This window comes from Photinus pyralis, unplaced genomic scaffold (genome assembly GCF_008802855.1).
Source record: "Photinus pyralis isolate 1611_PpyrPB1 unplaced genomic scaffold, Ppyr1.3 Ppyr1.4_LG6, whole genome shotgun sequence".
Lineage (NCBI taxonomy): Eukaryota > Metazoa > Arthropoda > Insecta > Coleoptera > Lampyridae > Photinus > Photinus pyralis.
Genome location: NW_022170663.1, coordinates 2,563,668 through 2,575,681, shown reverse-complemented (window position 1 = coordinate 2,575,681; position 12,014 = coordinate 2,563,668). Strand labels below are relative to the sequence as shown.

Here is a 12,014-nt window from a genome sequence, read left to right as displayed (position 1 = left end):
GATATTATTTCTATTTATTATGATAAGGCATATCTTTTAAACAATATGTTTCGAGATCTTCAGAAAAAAATCAAAACGCTAACGTAAGGATAGGCAACTCAAATTGCACTTATAACGCCTGAGGCGACAACTCATTACTTGAAAGGGAAAACAAAAGAAACTACCTGGCATTACCCTACACATTGTTACGCCGTTCCTAATGATATGGATTAGATAAATTACTATTTATTATTTATTTATTTGAATGCTGTTGATTTGTAAATCATAATTTTTTTTCATTTTTTTTGCATCCCATCCATGCGGAGCAGTCAAGAGCCGATTCCCACAAAATGTGGTGTAAATGATTTTAACGTTTTAAATGGTCCATTTAGGTCCAAATAACGTGTATTTGAAGAGTGTACACCAATTTTTTCCGCCACAACTTTTGGCAGCCAAAAAACCTCAAAACGTTCGGACTTTTTTCAGTTTTTCGCTTAAAACTCGAAAACGGTCCATATTTTATGAATAACACTTCTTTAGTAAATTAAAGAAAACAAAATTCTGCGTCGATAAAAAAAAAACAAACAAAATCGGACCACCTTTTGCTGGTCAAAATTATCTGCATACTGTACTAAGAGTAAGTTTTCGTGGAAATTATCTATTTCGAGAAATGCGACCAAAAGCAAAAAATGCACATGGCCTTTGCTTTCCATAAAGTTGCGCCCAATAGATAACAAATGACACATAGGCATTTTTTCACTTATTAGCGGAACATAAACATAGGAAACGTCGTGGTATATTATATAAAAGAAACGCTACCGATATAAATACAATTCCCTTTTTTAGTTACATTCCTAAGCGAGATATACGACTACTAATGGCAGACACTGACAATTTTATTTAAAAAAGTGTCACTGTTTTGCTCATGTAAAGTCAAGTTAGTGAAAGTGGTGGATATAAAAAAATTCTTGCACTTTTAAAAAAATTCGACTATTTATCTTTCCGTTTGAGAATACCTTTTGATGGAGTCCCACAAACTTCACATCAACTTGGCGAATTTTTTTCAAATTTCCAATACTCGTAGCGACAGAAACCGGTAAATTTTTTACTACTACCTACTTCTTTTTCAATATGGACTGATATCAACTTTATCAACAGGAATATTTGTCCCTCAAAAAATAGGAGGATCAATTAAATTTTATTTTTACCAGTGAATTCAGGGCAAAAAAGTGAAGTCATCTTACCGCACAAAAGATGTTCGGAAAAATTCTCCATGGGTCGTGCATAGATATAAATAAGTAATACGCTAAATGTACAATTGTTATTAATTTTTGAAAAGATAAGGATTTATTTAGAATCAGTATAAATGTTATATGTATTTTTAATCATTGTAACAGAATTTTAAATGTTAGCTACCATTTTTATGAAAAACATACAATTTTTTTTGTTTACCCTTGTATATAAAGTGTTCGAAGTGCCGGTTTTTTTAGGATCCTACCATACCTAAGTGAATTCATTCATGCACATGTACCTAATAACTACCTATAAAAATCTTTATAAATCAGTAAAAATAATTAGAACAAATCACAAGAAATAAAGGGGTAATTAAAAAATGTTATAACAAACAATCCTACATAGTCCACTAATTACCTGAAAACCAGGTAATTTACAGAAGGTGTCATTATAGAAAAATGCAGTAAATACATTGAATAAGTAATTTATTCAACGTAACAGAAATAGGTATTTGTGCATCTCCAGTCAAATATTGTACAGCTTTTCGATAAACTTGCTTACATAATTATTAGTTCTTGATCATTATACATGGTCTATTGTGTTTAACAATAAATGAAGAGAATATGCAAATCTGAGAAGAATAGATAGGTACATCGTTGGTTTCACTCAAGGAGATCATGTAGCAGTGTGTATTGTTGGCTTAGACCATATAGTACATGGACTGCTAATTGTAACTAAAATATAGTCAAGGACATCGCCTGGGCATGTGAGTTTCAGGGTAAACGAGTCTGTCCGAAGTTGTCCGATTAGGCACGATTTGAGATTGTCAACCTATAAATTTACAAACGTCAATTAATTAATCGCATTGATATCCCTAAAAAAGCAAACTTATTCTTATTTGTGGACGTATAGCAAATAATGAAGAGTATTTAAAGCTTCCTGTACTACGCGGTTACTATAAAACTGCTCTTTAAGCGACCCTAGTGGTGTTTACGCGACTTTAGTTTACCCTGAGATTCACATACCCACGACTACAGTGCCCTCTATCCGTGACCATCCATTTTGTATTGAAAGCATAGGGCGAATAGCAGTCCATGTACTATATGGTCTAAGATTGTTGGTGGTCTAACAGAAAAACTTAGTTACGGAACAGCCATTCTTTTAATATGTGGCTTATCGTTGTTTGTGTGTGTAGTGACCTGTTGTTCGTAATTAAAATTTTCTCCGTGAATGAAGCAGTCACGGGGCGGCAAAACCTGCACTCAAATGAGTTCATTCAACTGTACGTTCGAAACCCCGAACGAGGGGCGAATTACATATCTCGGGGGCGAAATATTATGCAAATCAAAGCTCTTTGGTTTTGAATCTATGTGCGATAAATGAGTTGTGATTCATCAATTTCTACATATTTTGTCTTAGTTGAATTTGCCTACAAGGCCATGAATTTTCCATCTTGTCCTTAACTAAAACACTTAATTGCACCAAAGATGCATATGTACCCTCAAAGCCAACTTGAATGATCATCAATTTTGCAATTTAAATTTGTGAATGTTCGTATTTTCGCCATATCTCTGCTTAGAAAACAGTTAGCAAAATGCAGTTTTCACTGACATTCTCACTTTTTCCCCTTATTTGATAATATCATATAATAATTATATCGTTCCATTTGAAATTTTCAAAAAATAATACAAAGTTTTTGTTAACGTCACATCGCGCCCTCTACCACGCAGCACATTTACTAAAAAGACTCTATTCATGTAAAATATTGTAACGTGATTTATAAATTCGGGTTCGATTTATATCAATATTTATTAGACAAAACTAAAACGCTATAAAAACCGTACAATTTATATCGACTATTTATATTACACACTTCGCAATTTATATTTCCGCGCTCGATGTTTCATACGTACTCGATCTCGTTCGGTAGTAAAACTGACTGCGATGTTCGGTCCGCAACCATTTATACACGCAAGCAATGTAAGTCCAGAACACTCGCGTAATTACCGGATAGTCTCGAATATTCCTATACAAATCCCACTATCGCGCGCGTAGAAAATTCCAGAGCGCCAAAGGCGACGTCATGTCTGGAGCGTTTCCGTTACAATATGATTCCACAAAGAGCGCTCTTTCCAATAAGACCTATTATGTAAAAATCTGTTAATCTAATCCGAAGTTACATTTAATTCCTTAAAGAGATGTTCCCCTTCCCACACTCCTCATATTTTATGAGCTAGAGCAATATGTGCTGCATCAAAATGATGCAAAATTGCTGTGCATGCATTTTTATGCGTTTGTTGGGTATATTTTAGAAAAAGTCATTTTTCTACTTAACCATGAATCGCACGCCCTCTAGCGGCGAAGCTAGAAACTTGACAATTTCCAGAAATTTGGCCCTTTTTGTTAACAAAATTTTTTTCCCGAAGCTGAGCAATTAACGGTTCCATAAATATAGCCTGTGACCATTATTAATTGGACACCCTATACACTGAATCTATTCATTATTATATTTTTTAAATATGTAGATGTGTTCTTAATTCTCAACTGGTCTGAAAATAGGTGAGGAAAAGTTGGAGGTTGCGGGTTGACTTCCAGATATTGAAAAATAAGGGATTAAAGGGGGAGTGGTTAAAACAAAAGATAAAGGGGGTGAAGGTAGAGTGGTCATGAACACCGTAGGTTGTTACGCGAAGTTGTTAACTCGGCTTGAGTCGCCAATGAGGATACTTCAAGGCACGCCAGCGCCCCCTACGCGCGTAGTACTTTTTTCGCAATCCCCTAAATGCAATAATAAATCAAATTAGTTCTTAAGTCCTAATGTTTGTTCCGAGCCCCAGTGCCATGTAATTGGAATTTTTATTCTGTATGGTGTCTGGTTAAACAAATAAATAAAAAAAAATGTTTTGAGACGTTTTCGGTTGCCTACTATGCTGGTCATGAAAAAGTAGATTTTTGTGGGTTAAGTAAAAGATAGAATAATGCTTCATCTGAGTCTTCATTGCAGTCAAACATGTTTAAATAGTAACATAAATATTTCCATATTGTTTATTAAATTAAACCAGCTATCCATTTTATACTGTACTGGCAGTACTTACAATTATCTTTAATAACTTAAATCATCGAGAAAGGTATGATCACAATTTGTGTGTCTTTAAAATAATGTAGAAATGATAGAACTAAACAAAATATACACATTATTACTATACATAAAACTTCGTACAAATCACATTAAATTAAATCGTAAATGTCCTTTTGGTAAATTCAAAGAAAAGTTTGTACATAACGCTAATGTAAAGAGACCGTAGAATTTCTATCTAGGAACGTGAATTTAAGCACTATCGTCGCTCTCTTCCGGCAAAGGGACAAATTCCTCTTGCTGTTGTACCGAGTTGCTTTCGGACTGGTACTCCTCAACGGTGGGGGAAGTAGATGACTCGGCGTCATTGGCATTTCTACCAACCGTAGGATCAAAGGCCTCCCTTATTTGACTACTGGCCCCTTTCGGATCCAAATCGGTTGCCCAACTGAAGTGCATCAGGGCCAAGTCGGTGTTTCCCAATTTCTTGTGCACCTTACCCATTAAATAATAAACCAAAGATTCTTTGGGTACGATCTCTTTTAGCTCCTCCAGTTCCTTGAGCGCTTCGGCATGGCGCCCGAGCGCGAAATAAATGGAGCCCCGATGAAATTTGCACAGCGCATTTTTATTGTCGTTGCTTATGGCCGTATTAAACGTCTGAAGAGCTTTCTCGCTTTTCTTTAACGCGTGCTGTACCATTCCGACATGGCACATGAGAACGGAATTATGGGGGTTGATCGAGAGCGCTCTCCAATAGTTGATCTCGGCCAACTGGTAACGTTCCTGCTTCGAGTATATCGTGCCAATGCCAAACCACGCGTTGTAATGACGGTGGTTGATACGAATTGCGTTCCGAAAGCAACTCATTGCCTTGTCTAGCTCTTCGGTCATGATGTATTCGTGACCTAAGAGGGTGTAAGCATATGCACAGGAAGGGTCGACCTGCACGGCGCGTTGCAGAAACTTAATGGCGGTATCGTGTTCCTTGTGTAGTGAAAAACAGTTGCCGTTCACGCACCAAGTTATCGACGAATTCTTGTTTAGCTGGATCAGTTCTTGGGCTAAAGCCGACAGCGTGACCTCTTTCTGCAAATGCCATAAGGCCGACGAGTAAATGTCCATATAGTCTATTCGATACGGTTCCTTACTACGAATTTCGCTAAAGTAATTTATACAATTCTCATACTCCGACATCTCGAAGTACGCCAGGCCGATCATCGAGTACACCCAAGTTGTTGTGTGATGGTGAGAGGGGAGATTATTTAATTCGACTATCGCTGTCTTACAATTAAATTGTGATAAATTGAGATAGGCCTGGCCCATACTTCGTAATAGACACATCAGACCTTCGGCACTTTGTTTTATGGCAGCTTGTTGACTCGTTATTGCACTATTCTTCGTTTCAGTCGAGGTTATCGTTTCCGCTTTCTCCTTCTCGAGGCGATTTTTGGCGTTTTCTGTAAAAGTGTCCGTTTTGGTTAAATTACATTTGGCAAAACGTTGCTTTGTTTTTCTCGACGGAGACTTTGGTGTCGCAAACTTATTTCGATTCGGAGATTTGTTGTTCTCTTTAACCGAGTAGCTATGGCTGCTAAATATGCGGGAACTACGCCGTACGTTCGACTGTATGTTAGTGGCGGGAGTGGGAGTACTTGGGGAAATCGTATTACTAGACTGGCTAAAGACGGGTTTACTATTTTGCAAGTGAGGTTCCTTTCGATTAATTAAGTGTCCCATATGAGCTCTAACTTTTTTCGCTAGCGATTTGTGTTGATCGTTCACTTCGGTGAGTGTCGTTTGAGAAACTATCGGTGTCGACATAAATGTATCGGGGCTATCGAACTGCAACTGTCCAAAACTCGGCTGGGGACTAATAGATCCGGATGCCAAGCGATTTCTTAGGGGCTTTATTCGAGAAGGGGGTAATAATCCGAGTCCCGACAAACACAGTGGATTAGCTAGTGGGCTTTCGTCTGGCGAGCAAACCTTCGAATTGAGACGAGTTTGATTTAAAATAGGGAGCTGTTGTGGTGTTATAAACGATTGGGTATCCATGTTCGGTGTCGACATATTTTCTACGTTATTCATACTGAGTGAAACGTTATCTGACGATGACACTTGGAAAATACTGTTCGGATTTGGTTTTTCTCCTAAATTACACAGCTCTACAAAGCTTGACCATAAAAATGGGTTCAATTTAAGCGCCTTCCTGAAAGCTTCCGCCGCCTTCCCTCTTCTTTCAGTTTTAACCAAAATCTTCGCCAAGAGAAATAACGCAAAGGAAGCCTGTTCACCGAATTCGGTGATCAAACTATCAAAGGATCCCTCGCGCTCCAACAATGCCGCCTCTGCTTCGAAATATCTGAAACAAAACTAATGTAAATTCTGTACAACAAAAATGAATTTTAATAACGTTCAAACTACACTGTATTCATTGCTTACACCGAATATCCACCAAAAATGCCTACTTACTTTTGCATTTCGTACGCACAACAACCAAACAAATAGCGACATTGAGGAGTTGAACCGAAGCGATCCTTCAACACATAATAAGCGTGATCCATCTTCCCACTCCTATAGTAAGCGGTAGCAAGCATAAACAAACTGTCATCGGTTTTCACTAGAATCAACCGATTAAACACCTACATATTACATAATGAACCACTACCTTCAGCGTGTAATCTTTCGGATAAAAAAACGGCGTCTAAATAATCGTAATGATCTAAGCAATGCCATATTGCTGCCTGAAAGTATTATGTTTAATATACATCTTTTTTTTTAAGGTTAATTGATACCTTCACAGGTTCTTGAAGAATCATGGCTTCAATTCGGAATTATCTATTTAACCACAATAACTATAAATATATCATCAGTACAAGGTTTTGAGGTAATGTCCCAATGGGTCTTTGGCTATTTTAATATACGTTTATTTTCAAAATTTTTGACGTACGCTTGATAAAATCGCAGCCATTTTATATAAAATTGAATCTTTGACAATGTTGCCAAACTAGCTTCCACAGAGACGTCACCATTTTGAATGTACAAGGTACTAAAAAATAATGGATCAATCGATTTAAAAAAAAACAAACCGTATTCGTATACATATTGTTACATTATACAATGATTATACATTAGCATGCATTGTATTATTTTTTGTTTACTCTCTTTCACATCAGCGATAGAGGAAGCATCAATTGCTAATATTATCTCTTTATTGACCTATGATGGTGAGTATTTACCTGAGATACTATTTCTTGTTAATGTATTTCTCTTTTTAGGCACTAAGCTGTCGGCGGGATGTGTGCCGCGTTTGCTCATTCCGGACAAGCGGAACCCTGAGACCTTTTTATATGTTTGACCATTGAATAAAAACACTATAAGAAGCCTAACGCTTATGGAAGAAAGCGCGACAAATCTCACAAATCCCCTTGCACCCGCATTGGTTGTGAAACTCTCTTTGCGGTAAATAGGAGGAAAGCAAATTCTCATTCTTCTCAGCGAATCGACTCTATTGACAGTGTTCCCATTATATTCTCAGTTCAAACTCTGTCGCGCTTTATTTCCACGGGGTTAGGCTTCTTATAGTGTTTTTATTCAATGGTTTGACGCTGTTTAAGCGCAATGCGAAAGCGTTTTTGCGTCGTTTCGAGGAAACCTATGGATCCACTGGTACACACCAGAGACCAAGGAGCAGTGGAAACAGTGGATTTCACACGGCGAATCAGTTCCGAAGAAGGCGAAAACTGTCCTATCAGCCGGAAAGATGACCGTTGATCTATCTGGAGAAGGGCAAACCGGTCACAGGCCTCTACTATGCCGAATTATTGAACCGGTTCGACGCGGTGTGTCATATATTTCTTCGGTATACACACAAATTGACAAAGGAGAAAGAAAGAGGCTTTCAGAGCCAGATTTACACATACCACACATGGAAGCGATCGATAGACAATTAATTAAAGAAAATCTTAATTACTTACAGTTTTTAATAATCCTTACGAACTGTACGTCTTGAGAAATCTGTAAAATTAGTAACGAATATTTAAATTTTGTTCTAGGAATGGAAAGAAAAGCAATTTTTCACTCAAAAATGGCATAAGCCACAACGCGAATTTTCAAACAATACTGAATAATCAAAGCTGAACATATGTGACGTATTTCTACATCATTTAAATTGATATAGTATACGAAAAAGTATGAAAAAACAAATTAATATATTGTTGTCACAAGAAGTTCTAATTTAAAGACACGTTCTACCATTGAATAAATAAGTTCTGTGCTTCTACATTGCAAATGTTTCTCGAGTGAATACGCAACACACTGTACAAGGAGTATTAGTAGTGTCAACATTGTAACAAAGTTCGTGATATTTCGTGAAACGAACTGTCACTTCTGTCAAAAACCTGTCAAATTTGTTTTTTCGTTGATACCGTCTGCTCCATGCGGATTTTGTGGAAATATTTTTATCGAAAAGTGATTAATTAATTTGAAAAATGCCTCCAAAAGCAAAAGCAGCTGCGTCTAGTAAAAAAACCGAACAAAAAAAGTTTTTTCGTTGATACCGTCTGCTCCATGCGGATTTTGTGGAAATATTTTTATCGAAAAGTGATTAATTAATTTGAAAAATGCCTCCAAAAGCAAAAGCAGCTGCGTCTAGTAAAAAAACCGAACAAAAAAAGAAGGAGAAAGTGATAGAGGTCAGGAAATACAGAGCACTTATGGGTCGGCTTGCTTATGATTGCTTTTAGGACAAAACTTTCGGATTGAAAAACAAAAAGGGCGCTAAACAGCAGAAGTTTATTCAGCAAGTCGAAAAGCAGGTTAAATCTGGCGGGCAGCATCCGATTATGCTGGATGGCTCCGGCAAAAAAATAGACAAAGAGAAGAAGCTTAAAGAACAGAAGGAGCTGGCGATGCTGTTCAAACCGGTACAGTCGCAAAAGATCGAGAAAGGTGCCGATCCTAAGTCGGTCGTTTGTGCGTTTTTCAAACAAGGCCAATGCACGAAAGGCGATAAGTGTAAGTTCTCGCACGATTTGACCATTGAACGAAAGGCGGAGAAACGATCGCTTTATTTCGACATGCGAGATGATGAAGATGCCATGGATAGTTGGGATGTCACAAAACTGGCAGAAGTGGTTGAAAAGAAGCACGGCGAGACTAATAAGATACCAACGACTGATATTGTGAGTACCACGAGTCGAGGGGTTTTTGACCATTTAATTTAAAAATTTAAAAAAAGGTGGTTCACTATAATAATTTTTGAAAATTTTGGAATTTGCTTTCATGTTGTGTACCATTTCCCAGTGTGAAACACCCCTCAGCTACGACCTACTGCTTATTTTTTATTGCAAAACATTTCAGATTTGCAAGCACTTTTTGGAAGCCGTCGAAAAATCGAAGTATGGTTGGTTTTGGCAGTGCCCCTCCGGCGAAAAGTGTATTTACAGGCACGCTCTCCCTCCCGGATTCGTCCTGAAGAAAGACAAGAAGAAGGAGGACAAGGGAGACGAAATTTCCCTAGAAGATCTAATCGAGAGGGAACGAGCAGCGCTTGGTCCTAATCAAACGAAAATCACCTTGGAAACGTTCGTCGCGTGGAAAAAGCGTAAACTGTTCGAGAAGGCGGAAGCTGAGAAGAAGGCAGAGGACAAGAAACGAAGCGATTTCAAAGCCGGTAGGCAAGTGGGGCTGTCTGGTAGGGAGATGTTTAGCTTTAATCCCGATTTGGTGGCTGATGAAGACATGGAGGAGGGTGATGAGGCATTCGATTATTACGCTGTCGAGGACGAAGATGATAATGTATATAAAGAATTGGAGCTTGATATTATAGGTCTGGAAGCACAAGAGGCGGATAACTCGGGTACCATGGCGGCGGTAGATCGCCTGAAAGTTAACCTAGTAGAAACTCTACCTAACGGAATATCGATAGGTGGAGAGGTCCCAATTAATGAGAACCTATTTGTCGATGATGACCTTGAGGATTTAGACAATGAGCTTCAAAACCTAGAGATTGAAAAATGATGCACACTGTAATCATTAATTTTAATGTAAAAATATGTAACTATTAAATTAAGAATAATTTAGTATTCTTCAGTAATCTTCCACAAGTCCTCAAATACTTTGTGGTATTGCCCGATCAAGTAGGGATTATCTGTAAAGATCAGACTGTCCCAGTTGCCGGTCATTCCTTGAATTGTTAAGTTTAAAGTTCCAAAGAACATTTTACGCTTCATAAGTGAGTTTTCATCAGCATAACAAAACTTGTGGTGTATGACTTCGTCTGAAGATTTTTGTGTCTTAACGGTTAGACCTACAATAAAATTAAGTCACATTGAAATTTGGAGGACATTGCCCACCTGCAGCTTGAAGATGCCTAATTCTTGCTGCCTTATTCTCTGCCATTGTTTTATCCACTATGATACGAACTTTAACTCCTCTTTCATGAATGAGGATTAGAGCATCTTGAATTTCTTGCGAAGTTAATAAGCATATACACAAACACAACGTGTATCTTGCAGTTTTAACAAACTCAACAATTCGCTGAAAGTCAAAGTAAGCGCATGTCTGTTGGCAGGGACGGCTCTTGTAAATGTGAAGTTTGCAATTGTAATTATCGACCGAAAAATGTACAGGTTTATACCAGTAATTATCTACAACCTTTTTCTTCAATGCCTTATTAGCTTTGTATCGCATGTACCTCAAAACAAAGTATGCAGGTACACTGGAAACAATTGAAAGCACTAATAAACTGGGCGCATGAGGGCACTCGGAACGAATTTGACGAAGAATATCCATTACAGACTAAAGTTATAAACTATAGTTTAAAAAATCAAACATCATATGTAATAAACCACCTTTTTGTTTATGATCAAACGCACAGCCCATCACAAAACACGTTTTGTGCAGCCCATAAACATAAACAATGCATCGCACGTGGATAACATAACACTTGTTACAGTGGCCACCGGTGTTGCCAGATTTCAAACGCTCATTTCCGTACTTTTAAAATTGCCATAGGCGTACAATACTGCGAGGAAAAATCGATATCCAGGTATTTGTGACGAAATTGTGAATTTAAACTTGTAGTGTACTTAACCCCCAGGTGCTATTTAAGGCTATCTTACGTTAGTTGTAAACAACGCTATGAAATACTGTAAGGAAGCACCGCAAATTAAAACGCTGACATAACCAAACGTTTGTTTAATAATTATCGTTATTATTGTGAACGCTCGGAAGGTTAGTCCAAATAAATTACAATGTAAGAATAAACTTTGTAATGGTAGTACACCCTGTAAAAATAGTAAGCTGGGGAAAAAAGGCACTTGGCAAGAAAAAAACCAGCCCACAAATTAATATTAAACTGTAGTATAGTACAATTACCTAATTAGTGCATATGTTGAAAAGCTTGTTTCGACTGATTTTTACAGCTTATTTTATGTAAATTTCAGAACCGATTGATACCACTCTCCCAGAGTTGAGCATTTTGAGGTATTCAAAATGGCGTCCAAGATGGCGCCCGAAATATTGCAAATTTTATTCTGAAGCGATATTAGCTTGTTACTATTATATGTTTTTTTAGCGCAAGGAGTAGGTATGCATAAACAGTCCAATTTTAGGTACAGTTAATTTGAAAAATATTATTCCCAAACCATAGAGGAAAATTGTATTTCCTCTATGCCCAAACTAAAGCTGCAATGAACATTTTTAAGTTTTAAAGTTATAA

General features: G+C 37.4%; 3 protein-coding genes across 5 annotated transcripts; 1 reads left to right on the top strand and 2 right to left on the bottom strand.

Moving 5' to 3' along the window:
• Positions 1 to 4,188: 4,188 nt before the first annotated feature.
• On the bottom strand, positions 4,189 to 7,278 carry LOC116174835 (cell division cycle protein 27 homolog). Its single transcript, XM_031492838.1, has 4 exons — positions 7,087 to 7,278; positions 6,960 to 7,035; positions 6,764 to 6,911; positions 4,189 to 6,653 (listed from the first exon to the last, which is right to left on the bottom strand). Exons 1-4 carry the CDS (start codon positions 7,108 to 7,110, stop codon positions 4,541 to 4,543), a joined length of 2,361 nt encoding a protein of 786 aa, XP_031348698.1. The 5' UTR covers positions 7,111 to 7,278; the 3' UTR covers positions 4,189 to 4,540.
• Positions 7,279 to 8,748: 1,470 nt separating this feature from the next.
• On the top strand, positions 8,749 to 10,375 carry LOC116174837 (zinc finger CCCH domain-containing protein 15 homolog). 2 transcript variants are annotated; one of them, XM_031492842.1, is made up of 4 exons: positions 8,749 to 8,774; positions 8,907 to 8,985; positions 9,037 to 9,474; positions 9,653 to 10,375. In XM_031492842.1, the coding sequence occupies exons 2-4, from the start codon at positions 8,914 to 8,916 to the stop codon at positions 10,310 to 10,312; spliced, it is 1,170 nt and encodes a 389-aa protein (XP_031348702.1). In that variant the 5' UTR covers positions 8,749 to 8,774; positions 8,907 to 8,913; the 3' UTR covers positions 10,313 to 10,375. The 2 variants fall into 2 exon arrangements, with proteins under 2 accessions (XP_031348702.1, XP_031348701.1); XM_031492841.1 differs by lacking the exon at positions 8,749 to 8,774 and having other exon boundaries at positions 8,841 to 8,985.
• LOC116174838 (mitochondrial cardiolipin hydrolase) lies at positions 10,315 to 11,299 on the bottom strand. 2 transcript variants are annotated; one of them, XM_031492843.1, is made up of 3 exons: positions 11,146 to 11,299; positions 10,648 to 11,092; positions 10,315 to 10,601 (listed from the first exon to the last, which is right to left on the bottom strand). In XM_031492843.1, exons 2-3 carry the CDS (start codon positions 11,084 to 11,086, stop codon positions 10,372 to 10,374), a joined length of 669 nt encoding a protein of 222 aa, XP_031348703.1. In that variant the 5' UTR covers positions 11,087 to 11,092; positions 11,146 to 11,299; the 3' UTR covers positions 10,315 to 10,371. The 2 variants fall into 2 exon arrangements, with proteins under 2 accessions (XP_031348703.1, XP_031348704.1); XM_031492844.1 differs by having other exon boundaries at positions 10,648 to 11,238.
• Between the last annotated feature and the right edge of the window lie 715 nt (positions 11,300 to 12,014).

Bases quoted from the DNA above. Each gene is read 5' to 3' on its own strand.
- LOC116174838 (XM_031492843.1), bottom strand. From the start codon at position 11,086: ATGGATATTCTTCGTCAAATTCGTTCCGAGTGCCCTCATGCGCCCAGT. The intron at 10,602-10,647 runs GTGGGCAATGTC...ATTTTATTGTAG, and splicing joins TAGGCATCTTCAAGCTGCAG to GTCTAACCGTTAAGACACAA.
- LOC116174835 (XM_031492838.1), bottom strand. From the start codon at position 7,110: ATGATTCTTCAAGAACCTGTGAAG. The intron at 6,912-6,959 runs GTAGTGGTTCAT...GGTTGATTCTAG, and splicing joins CGAAAGATTACACGCTGAAG to TGAAAACCGATGACAGTTTG. The intron at 6,654-6,763 runs GTAAGTAGGCAT...GTTTTGTTTCAG, and splicing joins TGTGCGTACGAAATGCAAAA to ATATTTCGAAGCAGAGGCGG.
- LOC116174837 (XM_031492842.1), top strand. From the start codon at position 8,914: ATGCCTCCAAAAGCAAAAGCAGCTGCGTCTAGTAAAAAAACCGAACAA. The intron at 8,986-9,036 runs GTCAGGAAATAC...GATTGCTTTTAG, and splicing joins AGAAGGAGAAAGTGATAGAG to GACAAAACTTTCGGATTGAA. The intron at 9,475-9,652 runs GTGAGTACCACG...AAAACATTTCAG, and splicing joins AGATACCAACGACTGATATT to ATTTGCAAGCACTTTTTGGA.